The sequence below is a fragment of the Malus domestica genome, chromosome 13 (assembly GCF_042453785.1).
Source record: "Malus domestica chromosome 13, GDT2T_hap1".
NCBI classification, from domain to species: Eukaryota; Viridiplantae; Streptophyta; class Magnoliopsida; order Rosales; family Rosaceae; genus Malus; species Malus domestica.
The window spans coordinates 2,474,136-2,499,375 of NC_091673.1; the positions used below are offsets into that span (position 1 = coordinate 2,474,136).

Sequence of the window (25,240 nt, forward strand, 5' to 3'; positions counted from 1 at the left end):
TTGGAAGATTTAACTCGGTCATTTCTTCTTCTTTCTAAATTTACCGTTACAGAAGAGAGAACCGAACCCGAAAAAACTCCCAGTAACTTTGGAAATGTAAGGCGGTGGGAGATTCAGAACAGGGCTGATTCTGACCCCATTGCCGTGAGATCCACTCTTTCTCAACGCCGGCTTCTGGTTCATGTTGTTGTAAGGATAATACGTACTCGAACACGAGGCAGACGATGATCTTCGGCTCGAAACCGATGTCTGTTTCTGCAAATGCTGCTGCTGCTTCTGATGAGTTGTTGTTGTTGTTTCCTTTGGAGGCAACGCTTGCTTTTGATTTGGTTTTGGAGCCGACCCTGTTGAGTTGCTTCTCGAAAGAAACTGAAGCGGCCGGATTAGGCTCTTGCCGCGAGCAGCGTCGCAGTTGAGACTGCTGCTCCGCCGGAACTGCCAGAATGGCTTTGCTGTTGGAGGCTTGTCGGTTTCATCTGCATCGGCATTGGCGTCTAAAAATTCTTTCAACCTCTTCTTCTTCTCATCTGATTTTAGCCTCTCTGTTTTTATAGGTGTTGAGCGATGAGCAAGGGTAGGAGGAGCTGCCCTCTCATCATCAGCCTGACGAGTAACTGTTTTCTCTTCAGGCTGGTGAGTTTCTTCGGCGGCGGCGAGATTTCTCTTGATTTGGACGGGGAGAATCTTCCCATTGGAGAAAAGCTCGTCCGCCGAAGACAACTCCAGCTTGAGATTGTTTACAATGCAGAAATCGAAATCGGCAGTGGAATCCGAGAGAGAGGAGTCTAACCGTTGCCCTTGTTTCGGAGCATGATTCGTCTTGTCCAGATCATGGGAGAATGAAATTCTTGGACTGAATCCGGGGCTCCAAATCTCCGAGCAGACCTCAATGGCCATGGTTGCTCCAAAACCAACTAACAAAGTGTTTCGAATTCGAAGAGAAGTGCCTGAAACAAGGCTTTAAAATCCAGCAGAGAGCCCAGAGTGGCATTGAATGTCGGCAGATTCGGAGTCAAAAGAAGCCAAAAGTCGGCAGGAATTTGAATTATGGGAATCAGAAGTCAGAAGCCAGAAGCAGCAGCAGCAGCTTTAGCTTTTCCATTTGTGTTTCTGCTTTGAGCATTTCTGAGAGATGCATTGGAGGATATCAGAACAATTCTGCAGATTGCAGAGGTCGTTATATTGCCTTTTCCCCCAAGTTATCAGAACAAAAGGAGAAAGATAAAGAGAAGGAAATTAAAGTGGTTGAATTTAAGCACCGAAAGGCTAGAAAAGAAGACCCTCAAAGCCTCCTCTATGAGGTTTCCAATGAAACTTTTACTTTTGGGGATGGGAAAAACAGAGTGAAAGTGAGTTGGGTGAGGGAAATGGCACTTAAAGTCAAAAAAAAAAAAAAAAAAAAAAAAACTAAAATCGTCGGTTTGTTTGATACATATTGGAACTAAATGATTAGTAATTGATATATTTTGCAGACATGACCGTTAAATGATAACTACAAATTAAAAGGTTTTAATAGCGATATTTATACGGTTTAAATACGTCTACTGCAACTGAGTTGATAAAAAAGTATACTCACGAACGAATGATGAAAATATATATAGATGAAAATAAAATTTTGGCAGGAGCCACCTGATTAGATTTTCCATCAGGAAGGTGCAATTGTGCTTCATTTCTGAAATCAATCAGTAATAATCCATTTGAATATTTATCTAGTACTATAATGTATATTCTGCAAATTATAACAACAACCAAGCTTTATGCCATTAAGTAGGGTCGGTAATCCTAGAACGTCATTGTGCATAGTTTGTGCCAAGTCTTCCGTTCGCTTCAAGTACTTCATATCTTCTCTTATAGTCTCTTTGAAAGTCTTTATAGATTTTCCTCTACTCCTTATATCCTTAGTCTCCATCTCATATATTTGCAAATTATAGAAACCCAAAATTCTGAAATCTCTATATGAAAAGGAGCAAAAATTACATGGGAAGCAACTGGTTTTTGGGGTGGATCTAGTTGATTAATAAAAAAAAAGAGCGGCCTTAAGCAACAATGCTTCCCGCTTTGTGAGGGTGGGAGATGGAGGAACGTCTATCATACGTAATCTTATCATTCTTTCGTAAAAAATATTGTTTACACGATTTGAATCTGTGACCTTTTGATCACAAAAAAACAAGCTTGCTCTCATCAATTGAAAAATAAACTTAATATATTTTCGGGATATAGACAGAAGGTTACGTTCAGATCTAAAAGGTTGCCATTGGGATATAGAAATCCAATTCAGCAAGTTCCAAATTGAAAATAATTTAGAGAAGCAAAGCAAAGGTGTGTAATATGTTGCCTAATTGGTTGACATAAGATTGATGATTGATGAGGCAACAATAATATGTCACGCGATGTAGGGTCCATGTGGGACTCAGCCCCATAACGTTGTTTTGTATAGGCATTATTTGTTGCGTTGCAAGCGCTCAAACTAGGTTCAACCTTATTAGGGCAAAGACACAATGAAGTTGTACTAAATCTAAAAGTTTGTGATCATGTCAGAATGTGAGAGCGTCCAACACAAAAATATGTGGAGAGACTCAAAGTTGTTCAACTACGTATGTTAAACTTTAATATTGGATGTGAGATACTTTCAACATGTCTTTTTATGCATGACATTTTTTGGGGAACATGATTTAAAGGATCATGTTTGTGCGGTGCTTCGAGATCAATCGATCATGGTCATTCACCATGTTTATACCATATTTATGACCTCGTATTTAGATCTCGTACAAATACTCGGGGGACTTAAATGTAATTATGTGGTAAAGGAAAGGGCAAATATGTAATAAGTGAGGAGTCTTTATTCTATAAAAGGACCCCTCACCCTCACAATTAGAGAGGCTCATTCTCACCCTCAGAGGCCATTTCTTAAGGCTCCTTCATCCTCTCAAAGCTCTCACATTACAGAGCTCATTCTCTCTCTCCCTCAGATAAATATATATTCAGTGTGGACGTAGCCCAAACCTTGGGGTGAACCACGATACATCTTGTGTTATTTACATTTCATGCAGATTCACGGTCGGATTTACGTTGTACCAAGACCTCCGGTTTTGTGCATCAACATTTGGCGCCGTCTGTGGGAAACGACACAAAAAACTATGTCGGTTCTCTTTCATTTTTTTCATCAAATCTCACCACTGTGAATCTGCAAAATCTGCAAAACCCAAAATGATGCAAACCTGAGAAGAGAGGTTTGGAAATCGAGGCAAAAAGAATAGGCCAGAGATGTAATTTTATCAAACACGAGGGCTTTTCAGAAAATTCAACTGCCGGAGAAGGCGACAAGTGTAACATCATCCAACAAGCAAAGCATCCATGTCCACAGCAGCAGAAAGCCTTAATTATATTCCGTCTTGTGAGAAGTATTGTCCAGCGCTCCCTGCGAATCTTGTACAGTTGGCGGCCAAGACTCTCTCCCTCTCACTGATGAATCCTTGAAGTCAACACCCAGGGGGACGCCTACACATCCTGGCGCCTGGCTCACCCTTTCAGGGTCCTGATAGAAATCTGCAGACCGTGACCATGGGGGTGGTGGGGTCGGGTAGTAACACCTCATCTCTGCCGTCTGAAATCTCTCGATTCGCTGTCCATCAGCTTGTCATGGCTTTCCAGGCCGTTGATTTTGTCACCTTGACTCACTCCGAAGCGAGAAACCTCATCTCCGATCTCAAGGTCGCGCCGCCTCTAGATGATTCGCTTGCTTGGTATTTGGACCACAGCGTCAAGCTCTTGGACCTCTGCAACTCCATCTCTGCCGAGATCGAACGCCTTTGCCAGCGCCGCCTTCATTTCACCTTCGTTCTTCACCTTCTCGGCGACCGAAAGGGTGAAGAGCTCCCGTCGCCGGAGAATATCCGTCGATCTCGCAAATCGCTATTTGATTTCAATCGCGGTGCTTCTTCTGGCTTTGGAAAGCGAAGCAACGCCGAAGTCTTAGTTAGAGATCTGAACCTGAGCCCGACTCGCCTGAGCAACGCGCCATGTGGCAAGATATCGAGTGTGGCAAAGCTCGTGCGTCGAAGAGTGCACTCGGTGGGACTGGTGACTGTGTCATTTTCTTCACGAGTTTCTTACAGATGCTTATGCGGAATATGTCATCATCATGATATGGTCTGCAACTATCATGAAATGGGAGAGATTGAAGAAGTGGTGTTGGCGATGCAGGCCAGAATCAACTAGGGTGTTGGTGGGGGAAGCCGAGATCAACTAGCGGAGCTTTACACATCATGCAACGATCAGACGGTGAAGTTGTAGGGAATGGGAGAATGGACCAATTGCTCCAAGACTTTGACTGCTTTTCCACCGCCTCTATTTTATCCACCAAGAACCAGCAATTGAATAATTAAAGTGGAAAGCAAAAGCAAAGCAAAGTAAAAGAGCAAAGCAGAAAGCATGGCTACCCTTTCAACATGAGATTTGCGGTGGAAAAGAGCAAAGCAGAAAATATGGCTACCCACTGAGATAATTACAAAAGTAGAAAAGAAAAGAGAAAAACAAAAGTAAGGAATAAACATTCTACCAGAATGATGTAATTTATTATCTTTCGGAGACATATGTATAAACCCCATCAGTGGGTAATATGTATAAACCCATCAGAGGGTAATTAAAAAAAAAAAAAAGAAAAAAAAAAAAGGAAAAGCCCAAAACAAATGGGCTGACATGTTGTGGAGGGCGAAGACCTATAAGCCTGAAATAGCACCAACCAGGTGATCAAAAGTACGCCTAGTACTCCAAAATTATTCGGCAACCTGCCGCTATTAGCACCAACCAGGTGATCAAAAGTATGCCCAGTATTCCAAAATTATTCGGTAACCCGCCGCCATTACCACCAACCAGGTGATGAAGTGTACAATCCGTACTCTAAATATCATTTGGCAACTAGCCATTCATGCCACCAACCAGGTGATGAAATGTACAACCCGTACTCTAATATCATTTGACAACTAGCCATTCATGCCACCAACCAGGTGATGAAATGTACAACCCGTACTCTCCTTCATGCCACCAACCAGGTGATCAAAAGTACGCCCAATACTTCAAATTATACATGAGCATTACTCATGTCAATCATACATAAACATTCATGAGCATCACTCATATCAATCATACATAAACATTCATGAGTATCATTCATGTCAACATTCATGAAGATCACTCATGTCAACATCCATGAACATCACTCATGTTAATCAACATAAACATTCATAAGCATTACTCATGTCAATCAGCTTCAAAATCTTCATTTACAAAAGCTCTAGCTTCCAAAGCTTCATTTACAGAGCTCCAGCTTCAAAGCTTCACTTGCAAAGCTTCACCTACAAAGCTTCAGTGCAGGGTATACAAATACCACCTCCCAACAACCGCCACTTCGGCCCATACATGGATTCAATTTGAAGTCTCCAGCCAACAAACTCTATTGACCGAAGACTTGAGGGACTACATTATGTACCATATATTGGGCTTCAACTGGGCCTCATGAAAAATACTTGGGGGACTTAGCCCATTACTTATGTATTAAGGAGCGAGCCCTTATTCTATAAAAGGGACTCCTTCACTTTCATTAGAGAGCACCCATTATTCACATACTGAGGAGCGAGCTTTTTTTTATAAAAGAGACTCCCTCACCATCATTAAAGAGCAACGCCGCCAGCTGAGCAACCGCCTCGCCGCGAGCATCACTCATAACCCATCATTCATAACCCATCATTCATGTATTGAGGAACGAGCCCTTATTCCATAAAAGGGATTCCCTCACCATCATTAGAGAGCATCAACTCTAGCCTATCATTCATGTATTGAAGAGCGAGCCCTTATTCTATAAAAGGGACTCATTCACCTTCAACGCCACAAGCTGAGCCAACCAAGGCAACATAAGCCACGAGCCGAGCAGCCTCGCATCATGTGTTACTTCTAGTTGAACATCATTTCAGATTGAGCACCGCCTCATATCAAGCATCAGTTCAAGACAATATCTAGTTACTTCGGCCCACACATGGACTTAATTTCAAGTCTCCAGCCAAAAGACTCTTTTGACTGAAGACTTGGGGGACTACTGTTTATACCATATTTAGGGCCTCATATTTAGATCTCGTACAAATACTCGGGGGACTTAAATGTAATTATGTGGTAAAGGAAAGGGCAAATATGTAATAAGTGAGGAGTCCTTATTCTATAAAAGGACCCATCACCCTCACAATTAGAGAGGCTCATTCTCACCCTCAGAGGCCATTTCTTAAGGCTCCTTTATCCTCTCAAAGCTCTCACATTACAGAGCTCATTCTCTCTCTCCCTCAGATAAATACATATTCAGTGTGGACGTAGCCCAAATCTTGGGGTGAACCACGATACATCTTGTGTTATTTACATTTCATGCAGATTCACGGTCGGATTTACGTTGTACCAAGACCTCCGGTTTTGTGCATCAACACACCACATATCGAACGACTACGATTTCACCAACCTCATGTTCACTGCCTTATCTCTTCTCTTTTCATTGCTTCTCTTCTCATGTTCACAGATCGAATGAGTTTGCGACCGAGGCATGTCGATGACTCATCGTAAACTTGATTGGCACAGGGAATGAGTTCGCCACAGAAGAGAGGTTACAATCCCACCTTCATCGGCGACAATGTGCTTTAGTGCACGATGAGCGTGCAAATCATAAACGGTGTTTGGTTGGGCAAAATTGTAAGGTGATGGATGAGGCCTGGTGTCCATGGATTTGGAGGTCCTTTGGTCGCGACAACGCGCTTCGATAGTGTGACTTTTTTTCACTGTTCAATATATCATGAACGACTCGGATTAATGGATCTCGAGGATCCTCACAAACAGAATCCGAAGAGGATCCTCTTCCACACCTTTTGTGGTTAACACTTTTCACAATTTTTATTGGATGGGACCATGTGGGACAATTGGACGGATCACATGAATATCATGTTAGAATGTAGCGTATAATCCAAAATTATTTAACTATGTGTGAAGAGGTAATCTTTAAGCACTAATATTGTACTTAAACCATTCCATAACTCTTAATATATTGAAGTGGGATCCATGATGAGCACCCGCACGAAAGAGACTTCGACAGTTTTGGTTTATTAGGACATATCTCACATGCCATAGAACTAAAGTTACGTAGATTAAAATACAAATGAATCCATATTTTTGTGAATTTTTTATTTTTTTTAAAAGATGAACAACTGATTGCAAGTCACAGTTATCTATTACTTACGAAGATCGAGAAAACTCATAAAAACATTTCAGCCTCTCTTACTCACAAGCTATATTTTTATGATATTTACTCTTAGGAAAAATATGATCCTTTGTCACGCGCGTACTGATGAGATCACAATTTGCAATCATAGAACGTGCAAGTACATGCTATGCACGAAAGATTTGACACATGGGCTAGTACATCTGTTTGACCTAAAAAATAAGGGCTCCAAAGAAATGACTAGGACTGAGGGATAGACAATGCATGATATAGGCCCACGTACACGATGTCAGTGTCCCTTAATTTGTTGGGCTTGTATATTCCTCGTCCCACCGCCCACATGGACCCTGTTTGGGAATCTAATTAAGCATATCCCAGAAACCGATCGTTAAGTAAAACGGAGCTAGATTTCGACCTACTAAACGTTGTCGTTTAGGCATTAAAATACATAAATATATGCAAACGCCAAACAGCGCTTTTACCAAACGAAAACTACAGCGGAAAATTGAAGTGAAACGTCGTCAGATCTAGACCCGGATCCGACCCGCCAGCGGAACGACGCTAACAGCTTTGACTATCGGGTAACCTCCAGATTTCCACAAACCGACACGACCTTTCCCTGCATACCATCCTTTATTCCCGCAATTTGGGCCGGTTCGAAATGAGAAAATGGAGCCGCCGTGGGACAAGAGCATGAAGAAGAAGCGGAAGCGGAGCCGCCGCCCCGTCAGGCTGAGATGCTCCGTCAAGAATTACGATTGGGGCATTGTCGGCCGCAATTCCAAGGTCGCCAGGCTTTTCGCGCTCAATTCCGGGTCTGACATCGACCCGGGCAAGCCGTACGCGGAGTTCTGGATCGGAACTCATGAATCTGGGCCGTCGTATGCGGATTCCGGGTCGGAGCCCTTGAGTCTCAAGGCCTGGATCTCGCAGGATCCTAGTGTGCTTGGAGACAAGGTGGTTGAAAAATGGGGTGCTGATCTTCCGTTTTTGTTTAAGGTATGGGTTCTGTTTGTTGTTTGGTTGCTGAGAAAATGCTGAAGAGGGAATAGAAAATTGAATAATTAATGGTAGTTTGTGAACACTGTGTTTGCATTTTGTTTCTTGTCATCTGGGTAATACATTGTAAATCTGAGATTTAGAACTTTTTCCTGCAAAATGCAGTGATTTCTTTTGCAAGATTATGGAGTTTTGGGATTATTGTGGATTGTAGGTGCTTTCGGTTGGGAAGGCGTTGTCGATACAGGCTCATCCGGATAAAGAACTGGCTAGGGTGTTGCACAAGTTACACCCCAGTGTTTTCCGAGATGACAATCACAAGCCTGAAATGGCATTGGCATTGACGGAATTCGAGGCTCTTTGTGGGTTTATCAGTGTCAAGGTAAAATATGCAACTTCCCTTCGATCTCATTTAGCTCTTGTGCTTGTATTGAATTTGATCTTTATAACAGTGTTGCTAGATTTAGATGACGTTTCTTATCAACGTCCTGAAAATGTGCCGATTATAGTTGCGATGGGTTAGATCCCTAGTAATTAGTAATGAAGCATAAACTCTGCTTTTGCTTTTAGCAATCAGTTCCACCGGATCTTGCGGTAAGGAAGTAAAGGAATGCAGTTGAAATCAATAAGTTAAGACGCCGTTGAAATCAAGTTTTTAACTTTATCAAGTAATCACCTGAAATGCATTTCACTTTTTACCCTCAGCTTATAAAGATTTTATAAAACATATTCAACCGAGTGCATTCTTATTATAATTATAAAACAATTTCTCTTACTCCAGATCGTTCGTCTGTTCCTAATTGTATATTTTATTTCAACCAGGAGCTTAAGGACATGCTTAATAGTGTTCCCGAGATTGCAGAATTGGTTGTGGTTGGAGATGCAGAGCGAATTGTACTTGGTAGTGAGCACCATGAGAATGGGATAGCCAAAACAGATATAGAATCCGTCTTCACTCGACTTATGTTACTAAGTAAAGATACAATTGCTGAGATGATTTCTAGACTGAAAAGACGCCTTAATCTAGAGAAAAAGGTACTTTCAAGTTATGTTTGCTGTAATTGTTGCCATTAAAGAGTTGCTTTCATCTAAACATATTGAAGGATATAACCCACAATAACTAAAATCATAGCTCGTTGTTCTGCTATCAGTATATACCCAATATGAAAGTGATAGGAACATTGTTGTTTGAATAGTCAGTATAACTAGAGTTCCACCATTATCCATCATGTTTATGTTGATTGCATCACTAGGTTTTTCTTCAATTACAATATTCTTTGCTTCATTGGACCAGAAAAGGCATTTGACGGTTAAAGAACAACTGGTACTCAGATTGGAGAGTCAATATCCAGATGATGTGGGTGCAATAGCAGCGTTTTTTCTTAACTATGTGAAGCTGAACCGTGGTGAAGCAATAAGTCTTGGGCCAAATGAACCTCATGCATATATTTCTGGTGAATGCATTGAGTGTATGGCAACTTCTGACAATGTTGTTCGTGCTGGCCTTACCTCAAAACCATTGGATGTCCAAACACTTCTTTCTATGCTCGAATATAGACAGGTAACATAGATTTTCATTCTCGATTCTTTCTGTTTCTTGAGGGATGCTCCATCTGGTAGATATGAGCATTCTAAAGAATATAAACCTGCTTGCTTCTAATATATTGACATTGTTTTTCAGGGTTCTCCTGAAATTATGCAAGGCGTTTCTTTGAATCCATACACAACAAGGTATCTCCCACCTTTTGAAGAATTTGAAGTTGACTGCTGTAACCTTCCTCACTCTGCATCGGTGGTTTTTCCTTCAGTCCTAGGACCATCCCTCTTCCTGTTTACTGCCGGGAAAGGACATTTCGATGCAAGTCTGTCTGAGGATGATATAGTGATGGAGGGTGATGATATAGTTGAAGAGGGTGAGGTTTTCTTTGTGCCTGCCAACACGAAGATTAGCATTACCGCCAAATCAACAGAACTACAATTGTACAGGGTGGGAGTGAACAGCAGAATATTTAGGGATTTGTAGTCTGCGGTTACTTTGAATTCTTCCTTTTTCTTTTTCCGAAAGAAGAAAAATGCGGACACGACTTCATACAGTCACATTCTTATGTAATATTTATGAGTAATATTTACGTAATATTTCCTCCGTCATTCTTTACATGTATTTTATTTAGGGTTAAAATTGTTAAATGTTAAGATGGAGCGAGATCGAATTCGCACTGGAGTACATTAGCATTATTACTTTCCACTATTGCTCTAAAACGTTGTTTGCATTTTCTTGACAAAGTTATTCTCCACTCAAGTAACAATTAAAAAGATTCGCGAAAAAGAATCTCCAGAAGAAAAGGAGAGAATAAATTCGGGTTGCTTGAAGCCCAAGTTTGACGTGGAAAAATAGAATAACGACTAATGATATTTTCTTGATAAGAAGTTAATAAATAAACGGGTCGGGTTGCTTGAAGCCCAAGTTGGTCAGGGTGGGTTAAATGGGTCAAGACAAACGCGTCCTTTGCTTTTACAATTCCAAGTAAAGCTTAGGGCCCACAGAAGCGCGAAAACCACAGATTCTCTCTCTCTCATCGCATTCCCATCAAATTAGCTGCCAGATTCCACTGCCGCAATCCGATTCCCTCTCCACTGGTTCGCCTGCTTGCCGCCCTCCGACGACTAAACCTAGAAAGTCACGCGCAGGCTCGCTCCCTAAACCCTAGAAGCTCCTTTCCCGTTTCAGCCATGCCCGGCAAGGACGACGCCGGCTCCTCCGAGAAGGAGAAGAACCTCGAGCTCTTCCTCAAAGTCGGATTGGACGAGCGCACGGCCAAGAACACCATCGCCAACAAAAAAGTCACCGCCAACCTCACCGCCGTCATTCATGAGGTACTCAATCGTTGATTTTCTTCTTCTTCTGCTGCTTACTTTTCGTGTTTTTTTTAACCGATTCAAATGCATGCAATTCATAATCCCGCGGATTTATAATTTTAGTCTACTTATTTTGTTGTTCTTGAATAATTTCAGGCGGCGGTTACTGATGGATGCAATCGAACAGTTGGTAATCTCCTCTACACGGTCAGTAATTTAACTTTAAGCCATCTGTTAGCATTTCTGATTAAGCTATTAATCCAGTAAATTTTAGTGTCATTTGTAACCTTGTAGAATTTACTTTAGCTCCGTCCTTTTCTAAATGGATGATAGTTCCATAAGGGTGCGTTTGGATGACGGACTTTGAAGCTCCATGGAACCTAAAAGTCTAAATTAGTTAGGAAAGCATGGTTGATTAATATCAATGACAGTGAATATATGTTAATGATTATATATGCGCTTTGATGTTGTATCATCTATGACAGGTTGCGACAAAGCACCCAGCAAATGCCCTTGTGCATCGCCCAACATTGGCGCAATACATTGTATCGTCGAAGGTTGGTGACTGCACCTTCTTAGTGTTTTGGATTTAACGGACATACTGTTTTATAATTCTTGCTGTTGATTATTGAATTACTTTTTCTTCGAATTCTTACACAGTTTTTATTTTCCAGATTAAAACCCCTGCCCAGTTAGAAGCGGCTTTTTCATTTTTTGCAACGACGGGGCCAGAGAATTTTGAAGTAAATAAATTTGAAGAAGCTTGTGGTGTTGGTAAGATTTATTGGGACGTATATTGAACATGTTTTGGATTTGTTACATAATGTATATGTCTGGAATTTGATACTGGCTCCATTTATCTATTCTGGACTTAGATTTTTGTCACAATTTGAATTAATCGTATCATGTTAGTTATCCTGTTTTCTTTCTACAATTATAGACATTTAACCTTTTTGCTTTTGGCAAGCAGGTGTTGAAGTTTCAGAAGAAGAAATAAAACAAACTGTTAATGAGGTTTTTGAGGAGAATAAGGCTGCAATCTTGGAGCAGCGGTATAGAACAAATGGTTAGTTTTTTTTTTCCTCCCAGCCATTTCTAGTTACACACAACACTCACAACTGAAAAGTTGTATGTTATTATAGGAAAACATGCATTCATCTATACTATGTTTTATAAATCTTTTGAGAATTTTTATCATTTTATTTATCATAGACTATGTTTTATAAATCTTTTGAGAATTTTTATCATTTTATTTATCATAGACACATCCAGAATTCAATTGTTTGGTTGATTGCTATTATTTCTTCTGGCCTTTGATGGTTCAAGCCTTCTGAGTTCTGAGTATAGAATTTCCCTTAGCTGTTTGGATTCGCGGCTAGATATGGTTTTGGGAAATTAGAAATGTCACGTACATGTCTTTCCAAGGGGTTCCTGCCTAATTGTTCTTATATGCTTGCTTCTCAGCCGTTAATTGGTTGGGCTATAGTCTCCTGTCTGATCCATGTGACCTCTGTTGCTCCGAATTGTTTGCCGCCTATGCATCTGTGTTCCTGTTTAATTCTTTCTCTAACCCCCAATTCTTTATGAAATTATTTGTACTTCCTTTATGTGTTACATCAGTATGTTCTGTTTGAAACTACTAAACTTCGTATTCTGTTGTTTCATCTAGTGGGGGATTTGTTTGCACATGTTAGGAGGAGGCATCCGTGGGCTGATCCAAAAATTGTAAAGGTGATCTTATTTTACTTGCCTTGGACTTATTGTTAGCTTTTTCTTTTTTGGGTTTTTAACAGAAAAACTGAAAAAGTAAGCACTAAAATATTTCTGACTGCCATATCTTTTTCTGTGACAGCAATTTATTGATGCAAAATTGCGTGAATTACTTGGTGAAAGGACAGCAGCAGATGATGAAAAGGTTCCAAAAAAGAAAAAAGAGAAGCCTGCTAAAGTAGAGGTTGGTATTTTCCCATGTTGCTGCATTTTTTCTGAAACTTATTAAGAAGTGACTGAAGACCACTCTGCATTGTGTCTCCGTCCCCTCCTTCTCCATTTTTGTAGGAAAAAGTTGATGCTGTTTCTACTCCAGAACAGCCATCTGAAGAAGTTCTTAATCCATACTCAATATTCCCTCAGCCATTGGATAATTATAAGGTATGGACTTCCTCATTTTTTTTGTTCTTCGTTCTGTATTACAACATACCTCCAACTGTATGTACAAGGTAATATTTTGATTCAGACAACATACTGAAGAAACAAAGAAGTCATTTTCATTTATTTTCTGAATAGAGTGTATTTGTACAGTTGGTGTTTTCACCACTCATCAGTCGTTTTTGTCATTTCAAAACCCCTTGCCTTTTTTGTTGCCTTATTGAGTTGTGTGTTTCTCTTTTACATTATCGCATGTCCAGCTCCGACTTTTTGTTACCCCGTTGTCAATCTTCAGGTTCATACTTCTGTTTTCTTTAGTGACGGTTCTATTTTGAGATGTTGCAATACAAGGGAATTGCTTGAGAAACACTTAAACAGGACTGGTGGGAAAGTTTTGACCCGCTTTCCTCCTGAACCGAATGGATATCTACATATAGGTCATGCCAAGGTAAATGTGTTCTTGGATAGATTCAGTGTTTTGCTTTGTCAGTGGTTGTTCCTCATTATAACCGTAAACTATTGATTAGGCAATGTTTATCGACTTTGGCCTGGCAAAAGAGAGGGATGGAGGCTGCTACCTACGGTGAGAGTCACTCCTCTGCTTTTATAGTATGATTTTACTTTTCAATTTCCAGTAGGAGGGAGAAACAAAATAGACATGGAAACCATATAATTGATTATTGTGTTGTGGTTGATGATGTCAAAATTTATGATCACATATGATGTGCATGTACTCTTTGTATTATTGCTGAAGATAATCTTACCTAATTTTTTTGTTTGCAATATCTGGAACTAGGAGAACATGTTCTTGATTAATTCTACTGTTACAGCATCACAATATTTCTAATTTTCCAGGATAACATATTTAAACTACTGTTTGTTGCAGAAGTTTATAATCTTCTTTAAAAGTTTTAAATGTTCTTTAACTTGAAAGGGAAAGAATTTTTTATCTTCCTGTGTTTTTGAAAGGTCGATTCCTACTTTATCACTTTTAGGTTTGACGATACAAACCCAGAAGCTGAAAAGAAAGAATATATTGATCATATTCAGGAAATTGTGAAGTGGATGGGTTGGGAGCCCTACAAGGTAAAAAAATTGGTTGGTACGTCTTCTTGATAGTCTGTTTTGTCTTTGCGCCAGCTGACTCCTGCTGGATTTCTGCAGATCACTTACACCAGTGACTACTTTCAAGATTTATATGATTTTGCAGTGGAACTCATACGAAGGGGTCATGCATATGTAGATCATCAGGTTTTGTTCAAAGTTTATATGAAAATTGTTTGTATGCTGTGATTAGTTAGCTTTCTACATGCCTTACAAGTCCTCTGTGGTACAGTGTGGTCATATCAATTGTTGATGACTTCTACTTTTGTATTCATGACATTGTTTTTATTTACAAATCAACATTGGTCTGAGAAATATACTTACCTTTGTTAATATGGTTTTAGACACCTGACGAGATAAAGGAGTACAGGGAGAAAAAAATGAACAGCCCTTGGCGGGACAGGCCAATTGCAGAGTCATTGAAACTTTTTGAGGATATGAGACGAGGCCTGATTGAAGAAGGCAAAGCAACCCTTAGAATGAAGCAAGACATGCAGAGTGATAACTTTAACATGTATGACCTTATTGCATATCGTATCAAGGCAAGTGTGTACCTTAAATAGTTCTTCTAATTACTCGAGTTCATGGGCATCCTAATAGTTACAGTATGAATTTCTTATTGCAGTTTACACCCCATCCTCATGCTGGAGACAAGTGGTGTATCTATCCAAGTTATGATTATTCTCACTGCATTGTTGATTCTCTTGAGGATATCACACATTCGGTATGCTTTCTAGCTTTGATTGATATTCTTTCCTAATGGATAGTAGTGGCATGATTCATGATCATCAAATCATGCCAAATTTATCATAGGGGCATTTCACTCCCTATCCTCTGTGTGTTTTCACATTATTGTGCAAATGTTGATGGTTGAGTCTTGAGATGTTGAGTCTTTAGTCACCCTGTATTTGAATATGGCAGCTTTGCACACTTGAATTTGAGACTCGCCGTGCTTCGTACTACTGGTTATTAAATGCCCTCGGAATCTATCAACCATATGTATGGGAATACTCACGGCTGAATGTCAGTAACACTGTCATGTCAAAGCGTAAGGTGTGTCAACTACTGAACATACTTATGTTAAGAGTTATAATGTTTGATATATAATTGTTATGTATGAGCCTTTTTCCACACTTATCAACTACCATCTATGTTGCAGTTAAATCGACTAGTGACTCAGAACTGGGTTGACGGTTGGGATGACCCACGTCTTATGACACTGGCTGGTTTACGACGCAGGGGTGTTACTCCAACTGCAATAAATGCTTTTGTTAGAGGAATTGGAATCACTAGAAGGTTTGAACTTTTGATTGTGCATGTGTGCGTGTGTGTATTGTGCCTGCTTTTAGTTCTGCCAGTATATTGTGCTTCTTCATTATCATATATGAACTTGTGATTCTTTCTGCAACAGTGATTGTAGTATGATACACTTAAGTCGCCTTGAGTATCACATAAGAGAGGAGCTAAATAAAACAGCTCCTCGAACGATAGCTGTGCTACATCCCCTCAAGGTGTGTATCTTATTGGCATTGGTTTTCTTGTGGTATTTTTCTTCCATCTGTGTATGACGTATAATTTCTGGTTTAAGGTGGTTATTACAAACCTGGAAGCTGGCACTACAATGGATCTAGAAGCAAGGAAATGGCCTGATGCTCAGACAGATGATGCATCTGCTTTCTACAAGGTAACCCTGGGTTTTGCTGATACATATTAAACGTTGCTCCAAGCTTTTGGTACTTCAATTGTCACTGAATTTTTTATTTTTCCTTCACATCAGGTTCCCTTTTCCAATACCGTTTATATTGACCGGTCTGATTTTCGGCTTAAAGATTCAAAGGATTACTTTGGGCTTGCTCCTGGTAAATCTGTCCTACTCAGGTACCATATGGACTACAAGTTTTTACTTTCCTTTCCACTTGAGCATATTTGGGCTCAAGGGTCACAGTCTTTATCTGAATTTTGCAGATATGCGTTTCCTATCAAGTGCACAGATGTCATATTAGCTGATGATGAGGAAACTGTTCTTGAGATACGGGCTGAGTATGATCCTACAAAGAAGACAAAGCCAAAGGTCTACAGTCCATCCTTTTGCTTGTGGTTGTTGTTTGATGCTTGGAAACTAAGCTTTGGTGCTTATTACTCACATTTTGTATTCTTATTGGTCAATTTGTATATTCCACAGGGGGTGCTTCACTGGGTTTCTGAACCTTCTCCAGGGGTTGATCCACTCAAGGTGGAAGTCAGATTGTTTGACCGACTGTTCCTTTCAGAGGTTGGCCATCATTACTCTCTCTCTCTCTCTCTCTCTCTCTCTCTCTCTCTCTCCTTCCTATCCCTCCCTCCCTCGCTAAATCTTTTGGAAATTTGTTTGTCTGTCAGAATCCTGCTGAGCTCGAAGACTGGCTTGCTGATTTGAATCCAGAGTCCAAGGTGGTAATACCCAATGCATATGCTGTGCCCTCACTTGGAAGTGCTGTTGTTGGGGACGCATTCCAGTTTGAAAGGCTCGGTACGTTTCTGCATTGACCTTTTTAATTTTTTTGTACTGAGATAACGTTTTTAAGGCAAGAAGTATTCTTTCAAGCGTGTTGATAGCGGTCCACATGGAATCTAGGAAGAAAGTTGTACATAAGTGGCTCGAGTCCATATAAATTGTCTACTCATACAGAATTGTCTGAGGACTCTGTATGTTTCTGTATTGCAGGATATTTTGTAGTCGATAAGGATTCAACTCCTGAGAAGCTCGTCTTCAACCGTACCGTCACGCTGAGAGATAGCTATCACAAGGGCGGGAAGTAGGTAACGCCTTAGCAGGACACAAAACTGGAAGTTTGGGAACTCAGTGAGTAGATATGAATTACAAACTCAACTCTTCTCTGTACTGATGTTATTGTGCCAGCAAACTTATAAGTTTGAAAGTACCAAATGAAGTGAAACCTAGATTAGTATCTCTAATCCAATCCAAGGCACCAAACGAGCTCAAAAAGTTATTTAGCGTGTTATTTTTGCGTCTCGGATTGGATTACTACTCGTCCTCGTTGAGAATTGAGAATGTGTGGACGGGGAAACTACGGGTAATAAGGAGCAATTAAAGAACACTTTGGTGCTCTCTGCAGTCGGCAGTGTTGACACAAGTAAGAAATTTAAAAACCAACCAGCTGCCTCCTCATCGCAACTCCTCCTGTGTGACAGAGAGAGTGTGAGAGTTTAGTCTCTTCACGCTTAGTTGTGAAAGCGAAAGAAAGATTGATTTGATTGAAATTTTGGAGCGATAATATCTCATTTCCCCATCATATTCTTAAATTTCCAAGTTCCAAACTTCCAAAGCCAAACCCTCACATGAAAACATAGCGCACCATTTTCCATCTCTCTCCCTCTCTCTCACTCTCTCTCTCTCTCTCTCTCTCTCTCTCTCTCTCTCTCACTGTGGTGCCCCACTTTTTCAAAGATAAACCCCCCACCCCCCACCTTCAACCCTAGTACTGATGTTCACTTTAATTCATCCACACGGCTCCACGCAAAACACCCACAAGTTAGATACTCTCAAACTCACGAACCCACCTCTACAATTTTTTTGTACGATCGATCACGATACTTTAGATTATCTTCAATAGAAATGTCAAATTATAACTGTTATATTACAAATTGATGAGCGATGTGATACTCTGGAGTCCTATATCAAATTTTGTGTTTCTTCAATCAAATTGTTAAATATTATTTTTCTTATTAATGTAATCTCCAATAGATATGTCAAAATTGTCATGTAGGTATACAACAGTAAAAAAATGGCAGCAAACTCTCTCCAATTGAGCCTTCAATTTCTTACGTGGTGCTGAGTCATTTGAAGGCAGAGTCTTCTGCTGTCAAATTTATTAAATGATTTTTTTAACAAATTAATATAATATATAATAAATGTTGTTATGTTTTTGAAACATTTGATTGGTTGCCTTAATCATTGGACTCTACAAAAAAATAAAAAAATTTATTAAATGACATTATTATTTAACATATAGGGTGGAGCAAAATATTGTACACAATGTCAAAATTGCCACATAAGCTATCAACTATCATTTTGATGTTTAAAATTTGGCATTGGAGATGCCACCCACAATTAAACTAATAAAAAAAATTGATTGTCAAATTTCACTCTTAATCACAAAGGCTTCAAATCTAACCAGTAAATAATACATTAATTGGAATTTTTTTTAATATCATATGATCATAATGGCATCTGGACTTAGGATTTGACACGTCTTTTAAAGATACTTTTAATTACCTACTGATTATAGTTATACGGACGTGACAGTCAATACAATATGTCTGCTCCATTCAAATTTCTTATCCAATAAATTATTGTACATTAAAATATTAGAATATCGCTTTGTAACATTCACCATGTGGCACCTAGAAATAAAATCATATGGTTGACCGTCGAAAAAAATAAGACTGATGTGACATAACGATCGTAATTCATTCCACGTGGCTTCTAGTTGGGGACCCCCCCTTTAACAAAGCATTAGAATTTATGTTAATTTGTTTTATATATATTTATTTTCTGTTTGCCGACGTTTAGTAGCTGCTTCTTCAACAGTTTTCCTTACGGAAATTCAAGTCAGTTCTACTGTTTGTTATTTGTTCGTTACGCTGAGTTGTCACTTAGTGAGTGAGTTGAGGCCTTGTAGATGAATAACTCATGCAAATATACTAAAATAAAGGAAATATCTATGCTCGATTCTACTAAGCGTGGATTCTCCTCTTATGTTATCGCTCGTTTTGTGCTTAGTCACTAGAGAAATAGAGCATTCTCGGACTTTGGTAATGTGCCGACCTGATAAAGTTTCGTACTTGTAACGGAAGTTTGATAGGGGTTTGAAATAGATCTCTTTGCACGCTCTAAATAGGGTTCTTTTCACCTTTCCCTCACGGTACTATGAACTATCATTTTCGAGCCCCCGCTTATTTCTTATTACAACATTCTCGTCACCCCAGTTATAAAAATTAAACAAATATTAATTGTAAATAAGATTTGTATTATATCCCCAAAAAGTACAAGGTCAAACATATGAGTACACTTAGTACAGGGTCAAACGTAAGATATTGTTACAACGTGATTCACTTAAATTTGAATCTTTCTTTTATAAGTTTTAAATAATTGTAAATAATAAAAAAAAAACAATCAACTTCAAACAGCATCTGATTACATTACTTGTAGAAAATGCAGTTTGAATACATTCCATAACCTTAAACGACATCAACTCAGAAATCAGAATCATCCCCTGAAAATCCTCTAACTTTCTAGGTTGTCACATCCCGTCCATGTTCCATAAATTGTCAGTGATGGTGTCCAACACCCAATCATTTCCTACCATCTGGCAATCAAACTGTGAATTGTCATAATTGCCCATTGCCGAAACAGGGTCCAGGCTGAGACCCTCCATGTCATAGCTACTGTTGTCCACATAGTAACTGCCATCTGGACTTAAGCTGCTGTATCCAATGTGGTCAAATGCAGGGTATAAACTCGTCGACTGTTCTGCCATTTGCGGCACCTGTGAAATAAGAGATTCCGACGAAAGAATATTACTTGGGACGGTGGCAAGATTGGAATTTCCACTCATGTGGTAGTTGTCAAACATGTTTGTCACATTGCCAGGTGGAGAAGTTGGGAGTGGTACGGAAGGAACTGTGTGATTTGGCGACAGAGAAGGAGATGCAGAGTTCTGAGAAGGGCTCAAGGTTGAAGAACGAGAAGATTGCTTCATCTTTTGCAGCAGAATCGGCATCCAGAAACCCCGAACTGCGTCGAGAAATTGCACGCTGTTCGACTCGATGTTCAGTTGGCGCGCCTGTTTTTGCACTCTTGTTCTCCAATAGTTCTTTATCTCATTGTCTGTTCTCCCCGGCAAATGCTGCGCAATTTTAGACCACCTGAAAAAACGTACATGCATGTTATCGATATATTTTGGACAATACGGATGCGCGACATAAAGAACGGGTATTCTTCATGGAGAATTTCTGACATAACAAACATCAACTTTACTAAAGAGTTAACGTTGTGACATGAATAGAAGATGACCTGTTACCCCACTTAGAGTGGAGTTCAAGGATCAAGAGCTGTTCTTGCGGAGTAAGGTTGCCGCGCTTAATGTCGGGTTTTAAGTAATTTAGCCATCTCAATCTGCAGCTTTTTCCGGTCCTCTTCAATCCTAAAGAAAAACAGAGTTGAATGCTTGAGAACCAAAAAATGAAATGGACTTGTTGACAAAAGGTTGTGATCATGTGGCTACTATTTACCTGCAAATTTTGCTAAATAGTTCCAATGGCCTTCGCCGTGGTTCGCGATGTAATGTATAAGCAGATTGTCTTCCTCAAGAGTCCAAGGCCCTTTTCTGAGCTCATTTTCTTCATTAGGGTTTCTAGGAGCAGCCATAGTTGCTGTTTTACTTGAGAGAGAGAGAGAGAGAGAGAGAGAGAGGGAGATATTTGCTTTGAGGAAAGAGAGGGATGAAAGTGAAACAATAGGAAGGCAAATTCAGATTTTATAGGGAAGAAGAAAGTTTTAAATAATTACAGGTTCAAATCTAAAAGTAAAACCCTAAAAGGAGTCTGTCCACATGCATATTTGGCTTTCTAAAACTTTATAAATGGAATTTTATGAGATGGTATTTGGTTGTATAGTTTCAATGGGGCTATGCATTAGCCTGCTGAGTGTTAAAGCTAGAGCTTCAAGCTATTGATGGGACACGACAAAATACATCATTTTCTTAGTCATCCTTGGTCAAGTTCAAACCACATTAATTGTACAATTCTAATGATATTGTAATTAAATATTACAGAATAGTTGCGGAATTTGAGTCGTCAGTCGTTAACTTTATACAACTGTTCGACCGTCATACTAATGATTTCATAAACAGTTGGATAGATTTGAATAAGGTTTTTTTAGCCAAAATGATCTCTGAGATTTGCATAACACATCACTTTGGTCCTTAAGATTAAAAATCAATAGAAATGGTCATTGAGATTGTTCACCATCCATTATTTTGATCATTCCGTTAAAAACTCCGTTAAGTATTCCGGAGCTCGCCGGAAGTTTGAGCAATTTTCAAAACTTCATAACTCAATCGCTTCTTAATCAAATTTGACCCATAATATATCAAAATGAAGATAGTAAAGTGTAGAACAAGATTATATCCATTTGGAAGCCCAATGGTTGCCGGAGATGGCCGGAAAATAGTCTGAAAGGTAATTGGTTCGCCGGAAAACTAGAATAGGTAAATTTAAACATTCATAACTTCTTCAATACTCAATGAAATCGAGTGATTCAAAAATTAAAATCATACCCCTCGATGAGAAGAATAGAATGGCACCTTTCTTGATGGCTAAATTTCCATGATTTGGTCGGAAAACGGCTTGAAAGTGGCTGTCTTGGTCTCGAGTTAGCCACTTTCGAGCCGTTTTTCGACCAAAACACGGCTAATTAGCCGTCAAGAAAGGTATCATTCTCTTCATCTCATCGAGAAATATGATTTTTGTTTTTGAATCACTCGATTTAGTTGAGTATTGAAGAAGTTACGAACGTTTAAAGTTTGCCTAATTTCCAGCGAGTTTTCCAATTTTCCCGCGGACCAGTCACCTTTCAGGTTATTTTTCGGACATCTCCATCAACCATTAAGCTTCCAAATAAGTATAATCTTGTTGTACACTTTCCTATCTTCATTTTTATATATATTATGGATCGAATTTGGTTAAGAAACGATTGAGTTACGAAGTTTTGAAAATTGCCCAAACTTCCGATCAAGAGCTCCGGACACTAATGGAGTTTTTAATGGAATGACCAAAATAATGGATGGTGGATAATTTTAGGGGTTTCTATTGATTTTCAATCTCAAGGACTAAAGTGATATGTTATGCAAATCTCAATGACTATTTTGGCTAAAAAAAAACCTTTGAATAATTAGGTATAAACTAAGGAAAGAGAAGATTAGTGAGCTTCTCGATAGTGAAATGTAATAGGGTTTCTTTTCTTCAGGGGATAGCTAGCTTCGTTTCGTTTGTGTTTGTTGTCCATCTGGATTCGACCCCTTCTTATACAAGAAACGTGATTGACTGGACAAAATATATTTACGCAGATACAGAACTGCAAAAATACAAAACCAGATGTGGAAAATGGCGTCTTCTGCGTTGGGCTGCATTGAAGCGTGATTCAAAGTATTCAACTTTGTATGACATTGACAGTGTGTGTGTGTGGTTGAAATATAATGATGCCTCATCCAAGCACCAACAAATGCGTTCGTTCTTTTGAACGTGGTACTATTTGTTTTGATAAAAAATTATCACTCGCCTAGCCAACTAATAAATGAAAATACGTGCAACCATACCCTCTAGACCACTTAATTGTAATTAGGGTATTTTTATTATACAAATATTATAAACTGAAATCACTAGCTTTCTTTCTTAGTCATCGTTTAAAGATCAACTTTGTAAAAACTCAATCAAATTAATTAGAGATTGTTAAGTCACTCATATGTTTCAAACAACTCTCAGTTTTGGTAACAATTAGCATCCTCGTGCTAAACCAAGCATGTATTTGATACATATCATTGGCAGTATCATCTCCAATTTGAATGATTTTGAAAGGATGATATGTGAATGATAATTAAGAAAATGAATGTTTTCAATTATGATATTTTTACTATGAATTACGTAAACCACAATTGAGTGGACAAGCATGTGGCCCATGGTGTGAACACAAGTATTGTCCTAACAATAAAAGAATAATTCTTAGGTGCACACCATTGTACTTCTCATTATCTACTTGGTTGTGATTACACAATTTTCAGGGTGCACGTGTCACAAACAAAATTGTTCATTTTTTTAATCACAGCCTAAAGATTATCAATGCAAAAGCATCAATAAAATTGGAAGTCCTTTAATCATCGTGATAATCTGGACGAATAATCAAATTATCACTATATTTATTCTTTCTTCTATTTCTTCCATGTGTAGAATAACCCTTTTTTTCCTACCAATTGGGACCCTCCCTTCACCAGCATATAATTCTTGCATATCCACCATTTGAATCTCCAATAATTACATATCCAATTTGACCTATTTTCAAAAACCTCGATTTGTTTTATACATAATTTTGAAACTAGCTGGATTGTAGAAAAAGTGATGAAAAGAAGAAAGAATTAAGTGACATGGGGGGGTTTCAAAGTGGGGGAGGTGGCCAATGGAGAGGAGAGGGGGACCATATATGGGGTGCTTAAAGTTTTGAATAGATGCAAAGGCCAGGTATATTTGATATCACACATCAGAACATGAGAGAATCGATTATTTGAGGATAATTTTTTTCCAAATTTAGTCGAATTGCTCTCTATCGTGGGAGGGAGATGCCCGTCATCATACCTATTTCTGGATCATGTAAAAAAAGCTTGGAGTAAAAAGATAACTAGCAACAACTCATCATGTGAGATAGACTTGATCTTGATATATATCGATACAAGGCACGCGTGTTTATGTGGTGACCCTTGTTGGGGTGGGGGTACCCTAGGCTGGAGCTGTGGATCTGTGGTTGAGAATATGAGAGAGTACTATGGACGTACTGTCCAAATGATCTGTAATTATTGACGTTAAATCACCTATTGTGTAGATTTTAGATAGACAAATCACTTAATTCAACGCAATTCCTTTACAATTAGACAGCCTAGCGTGTCCGCATGCAATTTATAAAAAAGCTTCGGTGTTACTAGTAGTGGAATGTACTTGGAATGTGTGGGTTGAGGGTGACAATTGACGCAGAGCATAAACATAAGTTACAGATGGAATGGAACATATGATACATTTACGACCTATTTGTAAAGGTTAAGTTCAATGAGAGAGAAAATTGGAGAATTCAGGAATAAGGAATAAGGAATAAGGAATAAGGAATAAGGAAAGTAAGCAATGGGAATCGAATCAACTAGTCGTCCCACCCTCTAGCTAATCTCATTTTTTACTTATAGATTATGAATTTCAAGATTTATTTACGCTTTTTCGGCTTTATATATTTTAGTGAACCCGGAGAAAATTAAAATAATTTTAATTTGTATTCTCAGTAAGTAAATATGTTGTAAATTACAATATCTTAATCTTAAATCTTAAAAGAGAGAAGATTTTAATTAAATTTCAGATGTCGCAACCACTTATGTATTTTAGAAATATAAATAGTATATTTGTTCCAAGTCAGGGTTGAAAAATGAGGAAAGGTGTGGGTGGTATTTGCTGTGTCATTTGTATATTTTAGTTTTATGAATTTGGTCGTCGTTGGGATTCTTCAACTGCTGCGCGGTTGAGCCGGCCTGCCGTTTGGACCGAGTTAATAATATTTGGGCTTGTTGTGTGTTGTTCCGGAAAGAGTGGATTAAATTAAAAATAAAAATTAACATCATTTGGGCCTAAGAAAGTCTATCCTCAGTCCGTATTATCAAGAGATTTTTCAGTATGACTGTCACATGAAGTGGTACACCACATGTCCTTATATAAATGATGGATTATATGTGTTAAAAGGTTAATAACTTAAAAATTAAAAATTTTCACCATTTGCATAAAAATACGTGGTGTACAATCCGTATTCCCGTCACCACTAAAAATTTCTCCATATTATCAAGGAACTAAGACACAAAATCTCGAAGGCAATAATAATGCTTGTAACTACTTGTAAGCTACCTTGCACCTAAGAATTTATATTCATTATATTCATAATATGATCGGTGTAATGAGAACCGAACAAAGAACCTAGATGTAGTCGTAAATACTCTAAACCACGTGCAAACCTCTTAGCCACCCAGAGTTAATAACAAGGTGATATAGTTCTTGTATAATCCCATGATTATGTCATTGTTA

The 25,240-nt window shown here is 38.9% G+C and overlaps 3 protein-coding genes across 4 annotated transcripts; 2 read left to right on the forward strand and 1 right to left on the reverse strand.

Moving 5' to 3' along the window:
• The first annotated feature begins 7,719 nt into the window (after positions 1 to 7,719).
• On the forward strand, positions 7,720 to 10,396 carry LOC103451636 (mannose-6-phosphate isomerase 1-like). Of its 2 annotated transcripts, XM_008391051.4 has the most exons (6): positions 7,720 to 8,248; positions 8,463 to 8,630; positions 9,071 to 9,283; positions 9,543 to 9,809; positions 9,930 to 9,979; positions 10,057 to 10,396. In XM_008391051.4, exons 1-6 carry the CDS (start codon positions 7,919 to 7,921, stop codon positions 10,118 to 10,120), a joined length of 1,092 nt encoding a protein of 363 aa, XP_008389273.2. In that variant the 5' UTR covers positions 7,720 to 7,918; the 3' UTR covers positions 10,121 to 10,396. The 2 variants fall into 2 exon arrangements, with proteins under 2 accessions (XP_008389273.2, XP_008389272.2); XM_008391050.4 differs by having other exon boundaries at positions 9,930 to 10,396.
• Positions 10,397 to 10,720: 324 nt separating this feature from the next.
• Positions 10,721 to 17,311, forward strand: LOC103451635 (glutamine--tRNA ligase). The gene is made up of 23 exons (XM_008391049.4): positions 10,721 to 11,122; positions 11,261 to 11,311; positions 11,590 to 11,661; positions 11,779 to 11,878; positions 12,075 to 12,170; positions 12,774 to 12,835; positions 12,957 to 13,058; positions 13,163 to 13,255; positions 13,548 to 13,700; positions 13,780 to 13,835; positions 14,248 to 14,338; positions 14,417 to 14,503; positions 14,701 to 14,898; positions 14,982 to 15,080; positions 15,278 to 15,409; positions 15,516 to 15,652; positions 15,768 to 15,867; positions 15,945 to 16,040; positions 16,134 to 16,234; positions 16,322 to 16,427; positions 16,539 to 16,628; positions 16,736 to 16,865; positions 17,061 to 17,311. The coding sequence occupies exons 1-23, from the start codon at positions 10,979 to 10,981 to the stop codon at positions 17,153 to 17,155; spliced, it is 2,391 nt and encodes a 796-aa protein (XP_008389271.2). The 5' UTR covers positions 10,721 to 10,978; the 3' UTR covers positions 17,156 to 17,311.
• Positions 17,312 to 19,365: 2,054 nt separating this feature from the next.
• On the reverse strand, positions 19,366 to 20,901 carry LOC103451634 (MYB-like transcription factor EOBI). The gene is made up of 3 exons (XM_008391048.4): positions 20,651 to 20,901; positions 20,433 to 20,562; positions 19,366 to 20,284 (listed from the first exon to the last, which is right to left on the reverse strand). Exons 1-3 carry the CDS (start codon positions 20,784 to 20,786, stop codon positions 19,660 to 19,662), a joined length of 891 nt encoding a protein of 296 aa, XP_008389270.2. The 5' UTR covers positions 20,787 to 20,901; the 3' UTR covers positions 19,366 to 19,659.
• Positions 20,902 to 25,240: the final 4,339 nt, after the last annotated feature.